Source organism: Macaca mulatta, chromosome 12 (assembly GCF_049350105.2).
Source record: "Macaca mulatta isolate MMU2019108-1 chromosome 12, T2T-MMU8v2.0, whole genome shotgun sequence".
Lineage (NCBI taxonomy): Eukaryota > Metazoa > Chordata > Mammalia > Primates > Cercopithecidae > Macaca > Macaca mulatta.
In genome coordinates this window covers 95,317,676-95,341,987 of record NC_133417.1, presented here as the reverse complement: position 1 = coordinate 95,341,987, position 24,312 = coordinate 95,317,676, and the positions used below count along the sequence as shown (strand labels likewise).

The window sequence follows — 24,312 nt, the reverse complement described above, 5'->3', positions numbered from 1 at the left end:
TTATATCAAATGCTTTTTCTGCATCTATTGAGATGATCAAATGGTTTTTGTTTTTAATTCTGTTGATGTGGTTAATCACATTTATTGATTTGAGAATGTTGAATCATCCTTGCATCCTTGGAATAAAGTCCACTTGATCATGATGAATTATCTTTTTTATGTGCTGTTCAGTTGGGTTTGCTAGTATTTTTGTTGAGGAGTTTGGCATCTATGTTCAACAGCGATATTGGCCTGTAGTTTTATTTTTTTGTTGTGTTCTTGCCTGATTTTGGTATTGGGTTGATAATAGTTTCATAGAACATCATAGAATTTGTAAACCAACTTATCAAATTTAGTAGGACAGATCAATTTACTCATTTGGGAATGTTTTAATGCTAAATTTAAATATTTATTTTAAAGTGAGGTCAAGACTATATCTACATAAAATGAATATTTTAAAATAATAAAGATAATTTGACATTCATATTAGAAATAAGTAAATTATGTTAAATCTACAAATGGACATTGTACTATTTCTGTGCACCAAGGCTTGTGTTCTTGGAAAACACAGTACAAAGTCTTTATGTCAGTGTTATGTTGTGAATGTGTTATGTATGTATTTTCATTTTAATTATTAGAGACATAATTTGGTATGCCATATTTCAAAGTTGAAAAATGTATTAAGACTTAAATTTCATTTGCAGGGATTAGCTTATTGAAAAAATGGAAGCCTTTCAATCTTGTTTGATGTAGTATATTCACCATCTAGTGGCAACTCCCTAGAAATCAAGTGCATGTAGTAAAGACAAAAATTGTCCAAACGGTATTTTGGGAATTAGCCATAAGGAAAAATGTGGCAGATATGTGTAATGCTCCCTGATTTCCTTAAAAACCACTTTTATTTTTGTTACAAAACAACTATCTAGTCTCAAGTGACGTAATAGAAAATGTAAATAATTATAGAGAAGAAGTGAGTCACTCGTATTTTCACAACCACCCAAGGATAACCACTGTTAACATTTTGGGTGTGCATTTCTCTAAAATGTTTCTGCACATATGTACATACATTTCTTGGTCTAACAGAACTATCTTTATTTAAAATTTTCCCAATTTTATAAATGCTCCTATCCTGATCAGCTGCTATTTGAATACTCTAAGCATGGATGCTGGTTGATGATCTGAGAAATAAGCCATAATTGCCTGCCAGACCCACATAATCTTGGAACCCATGAACATTTCCAGTATGCAAATGGATGATTAAACTCCATGACCTCTTGATCCAAGTTGGCCTATGCACAGCTCAAAAAAGTTACACTAGGCTAATCAGATTGCTCTGCTGAGTTCAGAAAATGAGAAACAGATTAATCAATTAGCAAGTGTAATAAAAACAAAATAGAAATGTAAAAAATAACTATTTAAAGGCAGTATTATGAGATGATGTTGTGAGGTAGAGTTGGAATCAGACAAGCCAAGGCAAATCAAAATCTCTTGCAAGTCAAGTTAGTATGAAGGTACAGAAAACATATAGGGAGATCAGTTTCCTCTGGTCCACTGACCCTGCTTCAAAGTGATACTGTTAGAAGTCAAATCCGATTATGTCATCTTTCTGCTTGAATACCCTTAAAGAGGCTTCATAGTCCCTAGAGACCTGATTCTTCCCTACCTTTGTTGTGCCACTATCAAAATGCTGGAGTCACCTATTATGCTTCATCTGTGCAGAATTTCTGTATCTAAAACAGTTACCTTTCCTGGGAAGCTTTCTCTGATTCCAACACTATAACAGGTGGCCCTACTGTGTGCTTCCATGGCTCCATGTAAGCTTCAGAGCCTAACACTAACACAGCACCTGGATCATAGTAGCCCCTCCATGATTAGACAAAGCACCAAATAGAAGCAGACATTCCACAAGTTTGCATGAGGTTCCATCCGGCCAATGAGAGAGGGAGATAGACAAGAAATGGCCCCAGATGTGGCTCCCCTTCCAAAGACTTTCAGTTCCCAGTTTAACCTATGTGATCCTTTCATTAATGCCACCATAACGCATGTGGTCCAGTCCTGTTCTTTAGGTTGCACAAAATTATTAGCACAAGCATACAAAAAGGCAAGAGTAACATTCAAAATGCTGAAGAGCTATGGTACATTAAACTGCCCTGGGGGTAAGTCTGTGTGTGCCAGGCTGCAGCAGGTAGTCTCAGCCCTGGAAGGAACAGCCTGATGGACAACATGCATCCCTTCTGGTGTGCAAGCACTATCGCAAGGAGCGCCATCTCCAAAAGGATCTGGGCCCACTAGGAGCACATGGGATGCAGTCAAGTGTAGTCAGCTATGGCCAGTCACCTGGCAGGTGCCAGGTGGTTTCTTCATCAGTACCCTCTTGGGGATCCTTTGAGCCCAAGGAAATGCTCACTGGCAGTGAGCAGTGGCTATTTACCAATCATTTTGGAAGTATTTCAATGTCTTAACAATCACATAGCCATACTGATGTTTATCTGATGAATACTAGCCTCGCAACAGGGCCGATTTAACTTGCTTTGGATATGAAGCAAAGAAGAAGGGAAAGGATCCAGAGGAATTCATTACTTAACTCTGGTACCTCCAAAACCCTGGGATCCATAAGGATACTCATTCATGCCCATAGTGAAAAGGAGGGAATGGTAAATCCCTTAAGTGCTATTGGGTTACAGCCCTCAGAGCATCCCATACTACCTTTTTTGTGATTGATAAATTGAAATGAACATTGCTGTCTGGAGTCAGTGAATCAAGCTCTATTTTCCCAAGTTCTTGTCTGTAGTAGTTGGACAATGCCCTACTTCTTGGCCTTTAGTTGTATGACCCAGGTCTCTTTGTTTGGGATGACACCAGGGACTTCTTGCAGGTGGTCTACATTCTGTACATCCGTGCATCCCACAGTTGGCCTTGGCCAAAGTGGTAACTCTGAGACTTCCATGCTTACATCCTTGGGGTGGCGACCAGTGAGCTCACTGTGGGTCAGAGAACCTTGCTCTGGCTTGGCAAGGAACGTTGGCGTCAAATACACTCTTCACTCAAAAGACCATTTTGTAAATTTTTGGAAAAATCACAAATGCAAAGGAAGGAAAACGAGTGGGTTTTAGCACATTTCCAAGAGGCATGAAAGGGGTAGAGGGCTGAGTCTTGAGATTTCCTACTCACCCCATGAACGAGGAGGCAGAGTAGAGTTGACTAGGTAACACAGCCCGTTAGAGTTAGGAAAAGGCAGGATCTCAGAGGTCCTTCCAGGTGTGGACTATTGGGACAATCAAAATAAGCATCTTGCATTTCATTCCTGGCATTCTCAGACATCCTTCATTGGTGGTAGAGCTTCAGGGAGAGGGGTTGAGACAGGGCTGGATGTGCTGAGGGGCCTCAGTCCAACAAGAATGACTTTTTGGCAGGTTCTCCAGAGCCTTCATTGATTGCCAATCATTGATTTCCAACAAAGGAAAGTAGGAGGGAGTCACTTTTCTCTCCTTCAGCCCTTGTGCTGGCTCCTGGATAATCTTTCACATGTTATGGGTTCTTACATCAAGGAGCACTTGCATTCTGACAAATAAATTTTACAACTTTATTTTTTCCACATTAATGCCAGGTTTCTACTGGTTAGAAGATAACAAAGTAATTTGTACACAAAATTTCCTTCATAATTAGTATATCAAATTTGTAAGCCCTCTTACCATGTCCCAGCACTAGGTTTTTGAAAGATTCAGACAAAATATAAGATACAGTTCATATCCTCAAGGAATGTACAATTTGAGAGAGAAAATTAGCATTCAATTAAGACAAAAAATTATGTAAGAAGTAAGTCATAAGCCAGGTGCAGTGTGTGTGCCTGTAGTAACAGCTACTGGGAAGGCTAAAGTGGAAGGAACACTTGAGCTCAGGAATCTGAGTCCAGCATGGGCAACATAGTGAGACTTCATCTTAAAAGAGAGAGAGAGAGAGAGAGAGAGAGAAGTAATGAACTATGAATTAGAAGTATAATTGAAATTCAGGTAGGAGAGCTCAGTAGAGGTTACAGTAAAATACTACTGCAGAAAGATAAGACTTGAGCCTTTAGGATGAACAAGTTTTAGAGGAGGATAAAAGAAGAATGGCTTTCCCGGTATAAGGAATTGCATGGACTGAGGAGCAGTGGCAGAACATCAACATTATATACTCAGAGGCATCCAGGAGAGATGCATGTGACAGGAAGAAGAGCAGGTAAATGGTAAATAAGGTTGGGTAGCTAAGGTGTAGCCTCGTTTCTGATGCCTTAAAGCCAGTCAGTTTGAAGGGAATGTTCTAGACCACTGTTGTTTAATACAGATACAATGTGAGCTGCATATGTAATTTAACTTTTTTTTTTTTTGAGACCAAGTTTTGCTCTTGTGGCCCAGGCTGGAGTGCAATGGTGCAATCTCAGCCACTGCAACCTTCGCCTCCTGGGTTCAAGCGATTCTCCTGCCTCAGCCCTGGGAGGAACAGCCTGTGGCTGGGATTACAGGCATGTGCCACCATGCCTGGCTAATTTTTGTATTTTTAGTAGAGACAGGGTTTCACCATGTTGGCCAGGTTGGTCTTGAACTCCTGACCTCAGGTGATCCACCTGCTTCGGCCTCTCAAAGTGCTAGGATTACAGGCATGAGCCACCACCCCCAGCCATAATTTAATATTTTCTAGTAGCCCCATTGAAAAGGTAAAAGGACACGGGTAAAGTTAATTTAAATAATATATTTTTTCTAACCCAATATATCCAAAATACTGTTACTTTAACATGTAATCAATATAAAAATTTTAACACTGCTTTAGTTTTTAAATGTAAATTTTTAAAAATTCAGTTCCTCAGTTATACTAGCCACATTTTAAGTGCACAGTAGTCACCTGTGTCTAGTTTTGGACAACATAGCTATAGACAATTGTGAGATTATTTAGCAGCTGAATAACACATCAAAAGTTGTATCCTAGGAAAATTTATTTTCAGTAAAATGCAGAATGAATTGAAGGGTGTGATGGTTGAGGGACAAGAGAGAAGTTAGATCTGGAATGAGTTACAGGTAGGTACTAGAATGGTAGCAGTGGAGGTGTTGAGAGGATAGAACAAATCTGAGAGATCTTTCAAAGAAATAACTGGTATGGCTTGATGACTGATTGGCAATGAGGAAAGAAAAAATAAAATCAAGTATGATAGCCAGGCTCCAAACAGCCTGAAAGGATCCTTGCATCCGAGTATTCGAACTCTTGTAAAATCTTCTATACTTTACTGGGGTTGGTCCACATGACCAATAAAATAAACAGCAGTGATGGTTATAAGATACCGTGGCTTCTGTCTTGGTGGCTCTTTCTCTGGGCTCTTTCTCTCCAGAGGAAGCCAGCTGCTACACTGTGAGCAGCCCCATGGAGAGGCCCATGTGGCAGGACCTGTAACCTGCCAACAACAACCTGAGTTTGGAAGCTGAGCATTCAGATGACTGCAATCCCAGCCAATGCTTTGCAGCCTCATGAGAGACTCTGAGCCAGAACCACCTGGCTAAGTCTCTCCCTGATTCCTGAGCCTTGGAATCTCTGAGAAACAATACATGTTGGTATCTTTAAGCTGCTAAATTTTAGGGGTAATTTGTAGCAGAAATAGATAATTGAACAATAATTTTAAAAGACAATATCAAACACGAATAAAAAGATAACCCAATTAGGCTGGGTGCAGTGGCTCACGCCTATAATCCCAGCACTTTGGGAGGCCAAGGCAGGTGGATCACCTGAGATCAGGAGGTTGAGACCAGCCTGACCAACAGGGAGAAACCCCGTCTCTACTAAAAATACAAAATTAGCCAGAAGTGGAGGTTGCAGTGAGCCAAGATCGTGTTATTACACTGCAGCCCGGGCAACAAGAGCGAAACTTTGTTTAAACAAAAAACAAAAAACAAAACAACAGCAACAACAAAAACCCAATTTAAAAATGGGCAAGAAAATTAAAAGAAGATAATAAGCATACGAAAAAGTGCTCAACATCATTAGACACCAGGAAAATGAAAATTAAAATCACAAGGAGATAACACCAAGCACACACCAGCATGACTAAAATTAAAAAGACTAATAAACACAAAATGTGACTGAGAATATGGAGCAACCAGAATTCTTTATTTAAAAATTAAGATGTAATTTACATACCACACAATTCACCCATATAAAGTATATGATTCAGCCAACCATCACCACTATCCATTTTAGAATATTTTCATTACTCTACCAGAAAACCCTGGACCCCTTAGCTGTCACTCTCCAATTCTCCCACCTCCTCTCCAGCCTTAGGCAACCTGTAGTCTACTTTCTATCTGTACACATTTGCTTATTCTAGACACTCATATAAATGGCATCATATAATATGTGGTCTATTATGACTGGCTTCTTTCATTTAGCACAGTGTTTTCCATGGTTACTCATGTTGTACCACGTATCGATACTTCATTTCTGTTTCTTGCCAAATAATACTTCATTGTACAGATATATAACTTTTGTTTTTACCTATTTATCAGTTGATGGACATTTGGGTTATTTCTGCTTCTTGGCAATTATGCTGCCATAAACATTATGTACAAATTTTGTGAGGACTATGTTTTCATTTATTTTGGGTATATACCTAGGTATGGAACTGTTGGGTCGTATAGTCACAACTGTTGGGTCGTTTAGCCATTTGAGGAACTGCCAGACATTTTTCCAAGATAGCCGCACCATTGTACATTCTCACCAGTAGTGTCTGAGGATTCCAAATTCTCCTCACTTAACACTTGTTTTTTAAAAAATTACGGTGGGTGTGAAGTCATTGTGGTTTTGACGTGCATTTCCCTGATGGCTAATAATGTTGAGCATCTTTTCATATGATTGTTGATCATTCATATATCTTTTTTGGAGAGCTGTATAGTATATTCAAATGTTGTCCATTTTACAATTCGGTTATTTAAATTGTGATAGTTCTTTACATATTATAGATAGCCTTTTATCAAATATATTGTTTGTAAACATAATTCCTCATTCTGTGGATTGTATGCCACCAGAATTCTTGTCCAAAATGATACAAAAGGGTCTGGCTGTTTCATATAAAACCAAACATTGACATACTCTATAAACAAGACATTCTACTTACAGATAAATATACTCAAGAGAAAAGGAAACATATGTCTACAAAAGATTTACACAAGAATGTTTACAGCAGCTTTATTCATAATAGCTCCAAACTGGCAACAGCCCAGGAATCTATCAGGAGGAGCATAGATCAGTAAACTATGGTGTATTCATATAATAAAATACTACTCAGTAATAAAATGGAGCAAATTATTGATACACATGATACACACGATATGGACAATTTGCTAAGTGAAAAATGCTATGCACAAAAAGTGCACACTGTATGATTCCATTTTATATGAATTTTTAGAAAATGCAAAACTAATTGATGGTAGAAAAAATCAGACTGGGTGCAGTATTTAACACCTGTAATCCTAGCATTTTGGGAGATCGAGGCGGGGAGATCTCTTGAGCCCAGGAGTTGGAGGCCAGCCTGGGTAACATGGCAAGACCCTATCTCGCAAAAAAACAAAAACAAAAACAAAAACAAAAACTAGCTGGGCGTGGTGGCATGTGCCTGTAGTCCCATCTACTCAGGAGACTGAGGTGGGAGGATTGCTTGAGCCCAGGGAGGTTGAAGCTGCAGTCAGCTATGACTGTGGCACTGTATTCTAGCCTGGGTGTAGAGCGAGACCCTGTCTGAAAACAAACAACAGTGGTTCTCGAGACAGAACAGTGGTTACTTCTGGGGTGGGGGTTGGGTGGGGAAGGCAGTGATAGGCAGAGAATGTCTGGAAAATCATGAGAGGAAACTTTTTGGGGTGATGACAATGGTTTATATCTCAGGAATTTTGGTTACACAAGTGTATATGTTTGTCAAACTCAGTGAATGTACACTTAAGATTTGTGCATTTCATTGTATGTAAATTTTGTGGCAAAAGGGAAAATATGTAAACAAATATTTAACTCTAGATAATAAGACACATGCCATATTTTGGGAGAAGTAAAACGATGCCTGTAATTAACTTTGAAAAGCATTTAAAAATAAGGTATTTGGGATAAGGAATAAAGCAAGACAAAATGTAAATCTAGGTAGAATCTATGTGGTGAGCACATGGGTGTTTGCTTTAAATTTTTATAATTTTGCTATATGTTTGAAAATCTTCAGAATAGAATATTAAGATAATTTTTTTTAAAGGACTAAGGTTTCTAGAGCTGGGGGCCAGAAGATGATAGCATCATTAGAAGAAATAGAGAATTTGGGAATAGGAAGGACAGCTTGGTGGAAGGTGTGGCATAACTGACAGGTCTTGATACCTACGAGGTCCTAAGTAATTTATGCACATATTTCCTTCTATATTTCAATGGATCTTCACAAACACCTCTAGTCTTTAATCATCAGCACATCCATTTTCAGATGAGAAAATGGAGGTTCTGAAAAGCTATATAATTTGCTCAAGGTCATTAAACTATTAGTGTGCTAGGGATAGGACTGATTATGTAATTTGCAGGCCTAGTGTAAAATGAAAATTTGTGGTTCCTTGTTCAAAAATTATTAATAGCACAACATTAAAACAAGCACAGGGCCCTTCTAACGATGAGGCCTTCTGAGACTCAGGTTTCACACACATGAAGCTAGGGCGGCAAGGAAGGTTTGAATCTCAGTCTGTCTAACAGGAAAGTCCATGCTTTTTCCAGTAAACCATGCTAGGTCAGATGACTGGTTCATTTCTGTGCTCAGTGAATGAGGCATGATGGTGATGTCAGATCGTGATGTCCCGTAGCCAGTTAAAAACCAAATTGCAGGTAAGGAGTTCCTTTTGTGATGTCTGTTGTCTGTCCTCTTCTCAGTGGGCATTTGGTTATTACATTTGACCTAGGTTAGAAACGTAATTTTTTATCAAAGTCTCAACAGTGTATCTCTTTAAGTATCAAGGTACTAAGAATAACTCCTTTCATGTGTCCTCTCTGAAATTTGTCACCGGATTTCTTCTTTCTGATAAATGTTTCAATACTTACTAGTGGCGATGAAATGTCTTCTGCTAGACATCTGGGTGGATCTGGAAGCAGAGGAACTTTTTCCTCAATTTAACAGTGGATCCTAGTAGTTAAGTTAAATGCGGGTTTCATTTAAGAGTAAGCTACTTTCTGAATGCAATTAGGCTTTCACTGATAACAGTAACTTTTACTTTAGTTGGGAAGACATATCTATTATCTCTTAATCAGACAACTCTTGTCTGTCTTTGAGGAAGAGTGGGGGATCTATAACTTTTCCCAAGAAAACTGAAAATGTCTCAATCCTAATGTTAAAGGAATTAGGCTATATTGGGTTAGGAATGAATAAACTACCCCGATGTCCTTTATCAAGTGTAATTCCTCTACTTGATTCTTAAATAATACTAAGTTTACATTTTAATAAAAAATTACTAAAATTCCAGAAAAGTCTTTCACATTAGTTCCTGCTGGTCAATTTTGCAGGTCAAGCCTACAACAGTTGCGCTTTACGCTAAGACAGCCTCTAGAGGGCAATCTCCTTTCCTGCGAATCCGCCCTAGTCTGCTCTATCCTCCCTCTCACCGCTCCGCCTCAGCTCGCTCTCCGCCTTCCCCCTGGCCCCGTCCCCGATCCCAGGCCCGCCCCGCACCGGTCCCATCCCCCTTCCCCGCCCTCAACTATTTCCTCCAGGCGTCGTTCTTGCCCCGCCCCTCCCTGCCGCGTAGCGGAAACGGTCGCTCTGGCTTTCTGGAGGACTTGTCATCTGTGCCCAGCGGGGCCGGACGGCGGTGGGCGGGGCTCACGCGAGGCGCTGGAAGGGTCCGCGTGATTCTCACTACGTTGCTTTAGCTCTGGAGTGTTTGGCGATGGGGCAGCGGGAGGTGTGGAGGCTCATGTCGAGGTGAGTGAGAGAGCGAGCAGCCAAGGGCAGGCTCTTCAGCGGCGCTCTCCAAAGTGGGAAAAGGGCCGGGGGTGGAGACTGCTGGCCTCGAAGTTTCGAGTCGCGCTCAGAGGCGCAGTTTTGAGACCCCAACCTTGGCCCACCCCAACCTTGGCCCTCCCCAAGCCCCAGCCCCCGTCCCTGTCTTCCCTTTCTCCCTCTAGCATCTTCTTTGCGGCGGCACCCGCGTTTTCTGCCACTCTAGCTCTTAATTCAACCTTGTCCCCACACGACTTGCATTCTTTTGGCCTCAATTTCTTTTCTTTCTTCAAAGTTGGGTGCAGTTTGGGGACACGGAGGGATTCAGCTTAGAGGAATTGTGCGGCATGTTTTGTGCAGTCAACACACACAGGTGCCTTGTCACTTGCTGCACCTCTCTCTGCCCGTGGTATGATTTTATTCAGCTTTCTTGCATGGCTCCAGCGTCAGTGCAGGCATCTGGAACTTTCAGGCTAGTGTTGAGGGACATTTAACGTGGCATGGGGGAGCATGTTTGCAAACGTTGTTTAACTTTTCAAAAGTACCCCTCACTGCACCTTGAGCTCAGCCTAAGAAATCTGGTAGCCACATCTTTAGGAAGTTAGGCTACATGCGTCTTGAACAGCCCACTGTCTGGCCCTGTACTGTCATGTCAGGTAGCAGCTGCGCCCACTTGAAGGGAGAACCATGTTTATTTCATTAAAATAAGGACAACTTAAATTATTGGATTCTTTAAGCCTTAGAGTTTGCCTTCTGGGTTTCCTGAAAAGGGATGGAGGTGTTTCTTTGAATTAAGAAGAATAGTTTCAGGGGAAAGTGTCTAGACTTCTAACACTGTATCCACAGACCTAATTCTCAGTATATATTTGTTATACATTTAAGAGTTGCTTTTCTGCTTGTTTTTTTAATACCTTAAAATTTAGTCCTTGCACGAGCTCATGGAGAGATTTAGTAAATAGTAAGAAAATCAGTACCCGTAATCGTTGCTGCCGCTTTTTCAGTGTTGTCAGCAAATAGCAAATAGAGAAACAAACTGGAAAGACATGTTCGTTAAAGTTAACTGACTTAGGACAGGATCTGTCATTTCCACAATTCAGCTTGGCTTTCTTCCACCCCACGTTCCAAGTTGCAGACTCTGTAGGTGAGGGCAGGACCATTTTGGGGGCTTTGATCTGAGATGCCTTTTCCAAACTCAGCCCTGGAGTGGGCATTATCTTGGAAAGCAGAGGCCAAAGTGGTCCAGTCCGCAGTAGCCTAACCCTCAAGCGTGTAAGGGAATACGGTGCTACGGAAAGTGTTTCTGAGAGGAGAAAAGGCCTTGGGCCATGGTTGACAGTGTTGGGCAACCCCACTTGAACTCTGGCCTCCCTTGGCTTCTTTGGTACTGGCCTATTTTTCTAATGCCACTCTCCGCCGCCTCTCCTCTTACCCCAGTGCCAGTTTAGCTCTTGGACTTTTTTTTTTTTTTGGTTCCCAAATCATCTCTCTTAGCGTAACTCAAATCTTTGTCTAATCTGACTTTCTCTGAGCTCTAGTGCTGGTCACAACCCTCTTAATATCTCAGCTGCAACTCACATATAAATTTACACTTAAGGGCTAGGCGCGGGGGCTCATGCCTGTAATCCCAGCACTTTGGGAGGCCGAGGCGGGCATATCATATGAGGTCAGGAGTTCAAGACCAGGCTGGGCAACATAGTGAAACCCCCGTCTCTACTAAAAATACAAAAAAAAATTAGCTGGGCGTGGTGGCAGGGGCCTGTAATCCCAGCTACTTGGGAGGCTGAGGCAGGAGAATTGCTGGAACCTGGGAGGCGGAGGTTGCAGTGAGCCGAGATTGCACCACTGCACTCCAGCCTGGGTGACAGAGTGAGACTCCGTCTCAAAACAACAACAACAACAACAACAAACAAAAAAAAAAAGGAAAAGAAAAACAAATTTGCACATAAATATAACCCTTATTCTTTATCTCTCTTGGCACTATCATTCTTCTAGATTCTCAAAGTTACCTAAGTTCTTCCAGACTCCTAAACCTTAACCTCTTCCTGTGGATTCAAGTTTCAACAGTAGTCTCAAAGTTACCACTTTTTCCTCTTGCCAGTGTGAATTGTTTCCGTACAAGAGTGCCAGGTTAATCTCGCTGAGGTTTTACTTTAGTGACTGCCATTCTTCTCAGAAGCTCACAGAGGTGCACTTCTGCTTATGCAGTTAAATACAATTTTACCAGCCTGAATTTCACAGATTCGGCCCCAGTATATTCATGAATGAACAGTTACCTACTGTTCTGTTCTACTTGCTGGGAAGCACAGTTCTAGGCATTTTTGTTATCCTATAGCCACCGTGGACTACTTGGTGTTCCTACTGTTCCTTGGAGTCTGAAAGGAGAGCAGATAGGAAACATAATTAGACAAAAGTAATTTTTAGTTACCAATTCTGGTAAGTGTCTTAAGGGACACAGTTATGAGAGCCAGATTAGGTAGGGAGAGGGAGTCAGGAAGCCTCATCAGAGAGGTTGCTTTTCGCTGGGTGTGGTGGTTTATGCCTGTAATCCTAGCGCTTTGAGAGGTCAGCGTGGGAGTTCAAGACAGTTCTGAGCATAGCAAGACCCCGTTTCTATAAAAAATAAGAAAAAACTAGCTGGGTATGGTGGCATATGCCTATCCTTCCAGCTTGGGAGACTGAGGTGGGAGGATCACTTGAGCCTCAGAGTTCAAGTTTACAGTGAACTGTGATTGCACCACTGCCCTCCAGCCTGGGCAACATGGAAAAACCTAGTCTCTAAAAATAAAAATGACAGGAAGAGATTACTTTTTAGGTTTTTAATAGGCCTCATTGCCTTTTCCATCTGCTCTGTACTCTGCTGAACTCTATTGTTTTGGTTCTTGCTCTTTGACTGCCTCTCTTTTTTACTTCTACTTAGTTGTTTCTTAGTTGATCAAAGGCTCAATCTTTGATGCTCTGTTAGGTTGTTTTCTGTGTTAGGAATCATGAGCCTGAGTGCAGAGGCCGAGAAGGAAGCATTGAAAGATGCTGGCTAGATGGTAGCGTGGGGAAACTGGTGAGCTGGATAGAGTGCTCTGGAGAGGAGGCAGCTTCTCAGCTGCAGGCATTGTTGCCCTTATAGAATATAGACTCAGGGTTTCCATTGCTACTGATTTTTCTGGAAAAGCTGGAAAAACTGCATTTTTAGGTGAAATCTCTTGATTTTTAAATGTTAGTAGTTTTCTTTTTCTTCTTTTTAATCTCTGCCATTCCATCCAGATAATGTTAGTAGTTTTAAAACACTGCTCAGCTGGGCATGGTGACTCAAGCCTGTAATACCAGCACTTTGGGCAGCTGAGGCTGGAGGATCACAGCCCATGAATTCAAGACCAGCCTGGGCAACATAGACTGTGTCTCTACAAAAGATTTAAAAATTAGGTGTGGTGGTGTGCGCCTGTAGTCTTAGCTGTTCAGGAGGCTTGAGTCCAGGAGATTGAGGCTGCAGTGAGCCCGTGATCATACCACTGCACTGCAGCCTGGGTGACAGTGAGACCCTGTCTCTCAAAATAAATAAATAGAATACAGAAATAAAACGCTACTGACCAATACCACAGTTGCAGTTGGCATCCTTCTGGCAGTTAGTTTTCAGCTGTAGCCTTCTCATTTATTCCTTACAGAAAACGGAGAGATTCCAATGCCTCAGTGATTGTGCATGCATGTGGCATGAGACATACCTTTAGTTCTAACTTCCCTTTCAAGCTCTAGTTGTTCTTCTGTTGAATATTTCTGCTTATGTCAGTACAAACTCAAATTCAGAATTGAATTTGTATTTCATCCTGCAAACCAGTGAGCTTCTTTCCCTGTCTTTTCTATAGTCTCCTAGTTGTCCTGGTCTGAAATCTTAAAGTCGTTTTTGACATTCTTTTCCATTGAGTTTTTACTCTATAATAACTCGTAATAATATCACTCCCTTCTGTTTCCACAGCTGCTGTTCTTCATCACCCCATGCCTAAATTATTGGCCTCCTGGACTTGATTTTCTGCTCTATTCACACCTTGCCTACTTCTGGGATAATAATTTTCATTAAGCACTACTTTGTGATGTCGTCTTCCTGCTTAAGCAGTTTCATGTAGTTGTTTAATTGCATGAGGCCATGTTTATTTTATTGGATAATTGCAAAAAGTTCCTGAGTGATAAAGTTCTCATCTAAGACAGTTGTTTATTTAAACTACACACATCATAACCACCTGGAGGATTTGTTAAACACAGATTTCTGGGCCCCACAGTTTCTTGTTCAGTAGGTCTGGCGTGGGGCAGAGAATTTCAGTTTCTAGTAAGTTTCCAGGGGATGTTGATGGTACTTGTCCAAGAACCATACTTTGAGAATTGTTCTAAAAAAAAAAAAAAAAGCCAAGTTAACATCAGCTGAAGGAAATAAGCCTGATAAAGTTAATTAAGAAATTAGGAGTAGCAGGCTGGGCGCAGTGGCTCACACCTGTAATTTCAGCACTTTGGGAGGCTGAGGCGGGCGGATCAAGAGGCCAAGAGATCATGGCCATGCTGGCTAATATGGTGAAACCCCGTCTCTACTAAAAATACAAAAATTAGCCGGGCATGGTGGCCGGCACCTGTAGTCCCAGCTACTCGGGAGGCTGAGGCAGGAGAATGGTGTGAACCTGGGAGGCAGAGCCTGCAGTGAGCTGAGATTTTGCCACTGTACTCCAGCCTGGGCAACAGAGAGACTCCTTCTCAAGAAAAAAAAAAAAAAAAAAGTAGCAGAGATGTGTGTGCCCTCTTCCTCTCCACCAGATGGCAGTTTTGGAGCCAGTAGAAAGGAGAGATCATAAATTCAGAATTACTTGGGGACACTGAATTCTCAATTACATTTTGAGATATAAAAGCTAATATCAAATTTTAAATGACAGCTGAATTTGAATTAGAACAAGTGGGCCAGGTGTGGTGGCTCACGCCTGTAATCCCAGCACTTTGGGAGGCTGAGGCAGGCAGGTCACCTGAGGTTGTGAGTTAAAGACTAGCCTGGCCAACATGGAGAAACCTCGTCTCTACTAAAAATACAAAAAATAAGCTGGGTGTGGTGATGCACACCTGCAATCCCAGTTATTCGGGAGGTTGAGGCAGGAGAATCGCTGGAACCTGGGAGCAGAGGTTGCAGTGAGCCAAGATTGTGCCATTGCACTCCAGCCTGGGTGACACAGCAAGACTCCGTCTCAAATAAAATCAATCAACCAACCAAATGGAAGCAATATGATTATATAGTATTTGGCAAGGAATTTGGTTGTGTATATATATATATTTTTGTAATTGGTCCACAGATTTTTGTGACCTATAAATTTTGTGTACAGTGGCTTTGTTTGATAGGTTTACATTAACTTTGAGTTAAATTCTGCCTTATATATAAAACTGGGACTTGGAGTTCTCTTTATTTGTTAAAACACTGCAGTTAGTACTTAAACTATTACATAAGAGTTGCAAATCTGGCAACACCTTCTTGAACTGACATTTGGGTACTGGCCTCATTAAGGACTAAAGTCATTCTGGATTTTTATACTTAAAATTTACAAAAAGATAAAATTGAGTCAAGTTGAAAACATTTTAGAAATGGTGTTTTAGGGTAGTGTAGTTCACACTTTAAAAGTAATTATGAAAACCTTATTTAGAAAATATCCCTAAATAAGATACGCTCTGTTGCTTCAGTTTCATAATTATAAAGTGTTAGTGTTGATTTTTAATGACAGCTTCCTTCTTTGAAATCATTTAGGGGAGCTTCAAACAAAGTATCTGTGCCTGTGCCCCACCTTCAGAGTTTGATTTAATTGGTCTTGGGTGTGACCTGAGCTTTGGAATTTTTACCTGTCTCCAGGTGATTTTTTTTTTTTTTTTTTTTGGAGACAGAGTCTCACTCTTGTCGTGCAGGCTGGAGTGCAGTGGCACAGTCTCAGCTCACTGCAACCTCTGTGTTAGAAATACCAAAATTGGGCTGGGCGCGGTGGCTCAAGCCTGTAATCCCAGCACTTTGGGAGGCCGAGACGGGCGGATCATGAGGTCAGGAGATCGAGACCATCCTGGCTAACACGGTGAAACCCCGTCTCTACTAAAAAATACAAAAAAAATCTAGCCAGGCGAGGTGGCGGGCACCTGCTGTCCCAGCTACTCAGGAGGCTGAGGCAGGAGAATGGCGTAAACCTGGGAGGCGGAGCTTGCAGTGAGCTGAGATCCGGCCACTGCACTCCAGCCCAGGCGATGGAGCGAGACTCTGTCTCAACAACAAAAAAAAGAAATACCAAAATTGTTAGATGATTGGTGCTGTGAAGAAAAGTCAGCATAGAGACAAAAGGATTTCTCAGCAAGCCATTTTTACTTTCTGCAGAAAGGGTGCTGAATCGCAGATGGAACAATGGCGAGAGCAAACTTGACAAAGGAAAAGCAGACATATTTATCCCTTACGCATTTATGTTGTCCTTACTGCTGTGTCGTGCATCCTTTGGCTGGAGCGGGACCTCACACTCTTAAACTGATACCCAATATGCTAATAGCCTAAATAGGTAAGTGCAGGGAAGAACAAAGAATTTGCTTATGAAAGGTTTAAGGAAGCAGTAACATTTTTAAATAAGGAAGGGCATAGGCTGTGAGCTGGAACGTGCCTGTGAGTGTGTCCAATAGTTATGCAGGATAGGGCTTAACAAGGAGTTACTAGCACAAAGCAAGGAGACCTGAAGAAAGTCTTTAAAAGAAACTATTATTTCTAACACTTAAAATTTATTCTTTAACAAGGAGAAAAACTTTGAAGAGGAAACTTTTTACTTTCTACACTCTGCCTCCCAGGTTCAAGCTATTCTGCTGCCTCAGCCTCCTGAGTAGCTGGGATTACAGGCGCCTGCCACCATGCCCGGCTAATTTTTGTACTTTTGGTAGAGACGGGGTTTCACCTTGTTGGCCAGGCTGGTCTGGAACTCCTGACCTCAGGTGATCCGCCTGCCTTGGCCTCCCAAAGTGCTGGGATTACAGGCATGAGCCACCATGCCCAGCCAAGTCTCCAGGTGATTCTAATGCACAGACCAGTGTTGGAATCACTGGGCTAGGATAAGAACATTTTACTTGTGGTGAGACAGATTCAAAAATGCTAGTTCAGGAATGTAAACTGTGACCGACTTAAACAAATAGATCGTTTCTCTCTATTGTATAATTCAATTTGAATGTAATATAAAAAGAAAGTAATATAAATTTTGAAAGGTAAGTTGGATTACAAATATTTTTATAAATCCAGTCATCCAAGTTGTGGTTACAAGTGGTAACTGGTCATACTGCCTTTTGTGAAACCTCAGGCTGTTGGTCTTTGTATAATCTCAGAGTATCCTTGAAAAATTAACAGATTGTCAGTTTATCGGTTCCATTAGATAGTATATGTATCTGCACATGTGCACAGCCCTTATCAGGCTGCTGCAGCTACTGATTCTAGCTTTGACCTCTTTCCATAGATCTTAAATTTAGTTTCTTAAACAAAAAGCATTCATCTTAGTATATTCTAACTATAGTATTTTTATGTGCACATCTGTCATTGCATTGTGGGTTTCTCAAGGGCAAGAGCTATGTCTTTTAGGAAATTTTTTAAAAAGCCCAAAGCATAATGATGCAACTTGATGAATTTTCACAAACCAAGCATACCTAAATCACCAGCACCTGGATCAAGAAACAAGCTTTCCAGAGGCCCTCCTCATGCCTCTCTCAATCAGTGCCCTTCCTGGTGTTGCCTTTTACTTTCTTATTATAATGTACATAAGGCACTTGAGTACACTGTTCTGAAGTTTATAGCTTAGTGAACTTATACCTGCAGTCCTGTAATCAGCATCAGGATAGGGACAATTTCCAACGTTCCATGTGTTTGTTCATGCCCCTTACCAGGTGACCCCACCCTCACCATTTTCATGTCCGGAGTGGTCACTTTGGTCAAGCTGTGTCTCGGGCTTTGTATTCCTAGCCCAACAAGCACTTTTAAAACAGCAAAAATAGAAGTGTGTTGTGTTTATTGTTTTGTAGCCTGCTCTCCTTTTCTGGTTTGTCATGACTGCTTTTCCGTGTTAGTATTTTTAGTGGTTGTGTAATGGCTGTGTGTATTAATAGACACGGTCTTTAAAATAATGCTCTATTTTTAGACATTTACTTTGTTTTCAGTTTTTCCATCATGTAAATAATTGTGAACATATTTATCAATCAAACTTTGGTCATATTTCTGAGATTTCCCTAGTGCACATGCTTGCAGAATTAGTGGATTGAAGGGTGTGATCATTTTAAAGGCTGTGGATTTGTATTTCCAAACTGTTTACCAGAAAGGCAGTACCAATTTATACCTCTCTCTACAGTGTCTGAGAATACTGTTTGTATTGCATCTTTAACAAACGTTTTTTCTTAAGAGTAATGACTTTATTTTTTAGAGTAGTTTTAAGTTGGTGGAAAAAATGACCTGCAAATTTGAGCAGAAAAGTTTGACAAATAATAAGGACATGTATCAACCATTACAGTATCGTACAGATAAGTTTCACTGCCCTAAACATCTCCTGTGTTCCAACTGTGCATCCCTCACTCCCCCAAACCCCTGGCAACCACTGATCTTTCTACTGATTTCATAATTTTGCCCTTTTCAGAATATCATACAGTTGAAATCAGAGTGTGTAGCCTTTTCAGGACTGGCTTCTTTTGCTTAGTAGTATGTATGTATGTAAGTTTCGTCCAATTTTTTTTGTTGTTGCATAATAGCTCATTTCTCTCTTTCATGGCTGAATAATATTTTATATGGTTGTATTGAAATTGGTGTGTCTTCCAGCCATTGAAGAACATCTTGGTTACTTCCACATTTTGGCAGTTATGAAAAGTTACCATAAAATTCATGTACCAAGTGGCTATACCATTTAAAGTTCCCACCAGCAGTGAATGAGAGCTAAACCTTTTAAAACTTTTTGTTCTAATAATACCTTTTAGAAGAGGCTGAAGCAAAAGGTGATATACTATTTGTAAACTGAAACATGACTACCCACATTACTGTTCTCATTTTATTCCACATTTGTTTCAGGTTTAATGCATTCAAAAGGACTAATACCATACTGCACCATTTGGTAAGTTTTGCGGGCATTATTTGTATGTGTAACTTAAAATGTCATTGTTAGAGAAGTAGAGAAATACTGGTATGGCAGGTTTCCTTGTCCTTGGTACATCATGGTTCTCAACTGTAGCGTCAAGACATGGCCCACATACCTTGTAGGAGGTGGCATAAGATTATGGTTAAAACCATGGTTCTTACAAGTCAGAATGCCTGGGTTAAATAATGGGTTCACTACTTCATCTTGGGTGGATTACTTGGTCTCTTACAGCTTTCCTTTTGATATATATAAAATGAGAATAATAATAGTATCTACCTTAGAATGCTTTTAAATTATAAATAAGATAATTGTATTAATCAGCGTTCTCTAGAAGGACAGAACTAATAGGACATATGTATATATGAAAGGGAGTTTATTAAGGAGAATTGACTTACATGATCACAAGATAAAGTCCCATGATAGGCCGTCCACAAATTGAGGAGCAAGGAAGCCAGTGATGGATCAGCCTGAGTCCTAAAACCTCAAAAGTTGGGAAGCTGACAGTGCAGCCTCCAGTCTGTGGCCAAAGGCCCAAGAGCCACTGGCAAACCACTGGTATAAGTCCAAGAGTTCAAAAGCTGAAGAACTTGGAGACTGATACTCGAGGGTAGCAAGCATCCAGCACCAGAGAAAGATGAAGGCTGGAAGACTCAGCAGGTCAAGCCTTTCCAACTTCTGCCTGCTTTTATCCTAGCCATGCTGGCAGCTGATTAGACGGTGCCCACTCAGACTGAGGGTGGGTCTACCTCTCCCAGTCCACTGACTCAAATATTAATCTCCTTTGGCAATACCTGCACAGACACACCCAGGAAAAATACTTTGCATCCTTCAATCCAATCAGGTTGACACTCAATATTAACCATCAAAATAATGCATTAAAAAATCTAGCATAGTCTTTGGGAGGCCGAGGTGGGCAGATCACGAGGTCAGGAGATCAAGACCATCCTGGCTAATGAGATGGTGAAACCCCGTCTCTACTAAAAAAATACAAAAAATTAGCCAGACATGGTGGTGGCCACCTGTAGTCCCAGCTACTCGGGAGGCTGAGGCAGGAGAATGGCGTGAACCCGGGAGGCGGAGTTTGTGGTGAGCCGAGATTGCGCCACTGTACTCCAGCCTGGGTGACAGAGTGACAAAAAAAAAAAAAAAAAAAAAATCTAGCATAGTGCATGGCATGTAGCAGTCATTTTATACGTTAGCTATTATTGTAATGGTACCCTTGCAAAGTTAAATATCCATAGTTTACCAGATTGTAAGGAAGAAATACATTTTATTCACTTTTATATCTCTTATAGAGGCTGACAAGTAAATTGCACGTAAAAACAATAACAGGTCATCTGATATCACTGTATTCTAGGTGGTACTGTAAGTATTTGTCGTGTTAGTAGCTCAGTTAATTCTCATGATAGTCCTCTGTAGTACATACTACAGATCTCTTATTTGCAATTCTAAAACCCTAAAACCAAAAGTTTTTTTGTTAGTTTGTGGTAAATGCATTGGCAAAATCTGACCTGGATGTACTTGAAGCTCTTTTAGTTTTTATCCTAACTAGTGTGAACGCTTATGGTTTGGTGCATAAATATAAAAACACTGTATTACTATGTAATCAAGTATTACAAGGACCTAGACTCCTCTTGGGGTATTTTATAAAGCATTTAGTATGTACTGTTTTCAAAATCTAGAAAATTTTAGGAATTAAGGGATTGTAGCCTTATCTCTGTATAACAGGGCAGAAATTGAGGGACAGAGAGGCTAAGTAACATGCCCAGATGTCACAGCTAGTAATTATGAGGTGTGATTTGAATCCTGGCTCTCTGTCTTCATAGATTTACTTTGTACGCTCTATAGCCTCTGACAGAGTGAGCACTAAGTAACTACTGCAACTGTGCCTCTGTTAAACCTAAGTGGAGATGGGGATACAAAGCCTGGCATATCCCCTCCTAACTGTGTTAGTCTGTGTTTTTCTGTTGCTTATAACAGAATACCTAAAACCGAGGAATTTGTAAAGAAAAGGAACTTATTTCTTATAGCTAATGTAGGTTGAGAAGTCCAAGGTCAAGGTGCTGCATCTGGTGTGGGCCATTTTGCAGGTGGGTCCTCTCTGTAGAGCACCAAGGTGGTACAGGACATCATGTGACAAGGATGCTAAGTGTGCTAGCTCACTTCTCCCTCTTCCTCTTAGAAACCCATAGTCTTACTCCCATACTAACCCATTGATTCATTAACTCATTAATCCATTAACCCATTAATTTATGAATGGGTTAATCCGTTCATGTGAGCAGAACTGTCATGCCCAATCACCTCTTAAAGGACTCACCTTTTAGTATTGCCACATTCTTTGGAGGGGGCAAATATTTGAACCACAGCACTACCCTTACTTATTTTATTCAGCTGTTGTACATGGAGGCTGAGGAGTTTCCTAGAAAAAAAAACTAGAAGTGGTATCAGTGACTCGTATTTAGACTAAGTACATAGGTGGAATGGGAAGACATGACAGAATCCAGATCACATGGCGACTATGGTGACATGGGGCAGAAAACACCTGGAAAAAAGATAAAGACTCTCAGGGCCTGGGGGTTGAATAGTTCTGAGTCTCAGTGTTTGTTTTTATGAGTGCCTCAAGGGTAGAGAAAATGTATCCCAGGCAATTCTTCTGTGGCCTTTCTGAGAGAGTGAGTGAGTGAGAGAGAGAGACAGAGAGAGATCCTTTTTATTTCATGGTGGAGTGATGGAAGTATGCCATTGATGGCAGTATTGCAGGCAGAGTTATGAGAAGTGGACAGGATTATTTTGCATTAATAGTGTGACATTCGTGGTGATGCTTCCAAGATAGAGGTAGGGAATAGAACCCAGAAGGGAGGACAGAATTCTCCATTTCTGCATATAAGGTTTTTCAAGCTAATGAAAGCCAGTGGAACCTGTCAGTGAAGCCTCATTTGTATCTGTAGACTAATTTGGAAATATTCTTACTACAAAAATATTCAGGGAAATACTTTTTTTTCTTCTTTCTCCATAATCTATTTTAAACTCGTGTTTTTTGTTTGTTATTGTTTGAGACAAGGTCTTGCTGTGTTGCCCAGGCTGGAGTGTAGTGATACTAGCTCACTGTAGCCTCGAACTCCTAGGCTCAGGTGATCCTCCTGCCTTAGCCTCTCGAGTAGCTAGGACTACAGGTATGGACCACCAACCCAGCTAATTTTTAAATTTTTTGTAGAGATGAGGTTTCTATGTTGCCCAGGCTGGCCTCGAACTCCTGGGCGCAAATGATCTTCCTGCCTTGGCCCCTCAGTGTGCTAGAATTATAGGTGTGAGCCACCATGCCTGGCCTATTTTAAATTCTTAAACAGCATTTTAATTTAGTGAGCAAAAGGTCATTTAATTTTGATCTGGATATGGAGAAAACTTCTATTTTCATTTTCTTTTTTTCCTTTTAGAAAGTAGTTCTATTCAGTATTGAGGGTATAGTGTTTGGAGTGCATGAAATGATACTGTGCATATCATTTTCATGACAGCACACATGTTCTTATTATATATGTCCAGATGGTGTCCTAGAATTATTCATAGCCCTTTTAATCCTACATCTGAATCTCTTTTACTCCACATCTAGATACCTAGTTCCCAAGAATACAGTAGATGATAGTGTTTTAGTCCATTTGAGCTGCTGTAACAAAATACCGTAAACTGGGTAGGTAGCTTATTAAAAACAGAATTTATTTCTCATAGTTCTGGAGGCTGGGGAGTTCAAGATCAAGGGGCCAGCAGATTTGGTGTCTGGTGATGGCCAACTTCCTGGTTCATAGACAACCTTGTTGGCCATCTTCTCTCTGTGTCCTCCTGGGGTAGAAGGGGTGAGGAAGCGCTCCAGGATTTCTTTTATAAGGGCATTAATCTCATTCATGAGGGCCAACGTGACCTAATCACCTCTCAAAGGTCCCACCTCTTCTGCCATCACCTTGGGGGTTAGGATTTCAACATACCAATTTTGGAGGGACACAAACATTCAGTCTGTAGTGCTATACAAGCTAATAGTTAGCTTGTTAATATTTCATGGATGCTGGCAGAAGACATGACAATCTTGGATTAGAAAAAAAAAATTTTGTGAGTGGTACAACGAGCAACACTGAGCAAGTTTTCTCTTGCTCCTCAAGCCTCAGGGGAGTGATACAGAGGACCCATATGAGTGTCTGCATTTGCAGAATATTGCATGACAGTACAACTGTCATGCGATTTGGGAAACCTGCTGGTTTTAGCAAGCTGTAAATAAGTCTGTTGTCTGTCTCAGAGGAAGGCCTTACCTCCTTCTTCATGGTGGCTCACAGCAAAGACCTTCTTCTTCATGGTGTCTACAGCAGAAGACCTTCTTCTTCATAGTGGCTACCTTGAAAATGACCTGGGCAAGGAGTGGTCAGGCCCTTGGGTTCATGGCATACCCATTCATAGCACATCCAGCAGGGGAAATTCCAGTGCTCATGCCAGATAGCATCTCTCAGAAGCTAAGTTCCATTTCTTGACCTAGGTAGTGGTTACAAGAGTTTCGCATTATAGTAATTGACTAAGTTCTGTATTATACTTTGGGTGGTTGTCTGTGTGTGTGTTTTATTTTACCATAGAAACATAGAAAAAAATAAGACAGCTTTATCTGTAGTAGTGACATGGAAAGATGACCATGGCATGTTGCTGAATTAACCATGGGAGGTGCAGAATAAGGTACAGCATTCTATTTTTGCTAATAGTTTATGGAAAAGTACCTGAGAAAGATAGACACTAAATCAGTAGTGTTGCAAACCAAGGCAATTTTGGTTTTCACCATTTTACCTGTGGTTGCACCCTTGAATTAAAAACAAAACATCTTACTGAGATTATGGGTTCAGCTGGATGTGGGAAATCTATTTTGCTTATTAAGAAAATGTTATATTTTATCAACTGACTTTATAGAAATAAGTTTTTAAGATAATTTTTAAAATTATTTTACAGTTTTAGATCTACAGGTAAGTTTAAAAGATAGTACAGAGTTCTTACGTACCTCTCACCCAGTTTCAGTTTCCCCTAATGCGTTTCTACATTGCTATTATGGATTGCATTGTGTCCCCCAAAATTCATATGTTGGAGTCCTAGTCCTCAGTACCTCAGAATGTGACCTTATCTGGAAATAGGGTTGTTGTATGTGTAATTAGTTAAGGTCATAATTGAGTAGGGTGGGCCTTGATCCAATATGACTGGTATGCTTATAAA

The 24,312-nt window shown here is 40.7% G+C and overlaps 1 protein-coding gene across 2 annotated transcripts in view; it reads left to right on the top strand.

Moving 5' to 3' along the window:
- The first annotated feature begins 9,872 nt into the window (after positions 1-9,872).
- HIBCH (3-hydroxyisobutyryl-CoA hydrolase) overlaps positions 9,873-24,312 on the top strand; it is a 118,163-nt gene continuing 103,723 nt past the window's right edge. For both annotated transcript variants that reach the window (XR_013402082.1, XM_015110551.3), the window contains exons 1-2: positions 9,873-9,931; positions 19,014-19,056. Coding sequence is in view for 1 of the 2 variants with exons in the window: in XM_015110551.3 (XP_014966037.3) it covers positions 9,897-9,931; positions 19,014-19,056 (78 nt within the window). In the remaining variant the exon portion in view is untranslated. The remainder of the gene's footprint in view (positions 9,932-19,013; positions 19,057-24,312) is intronic.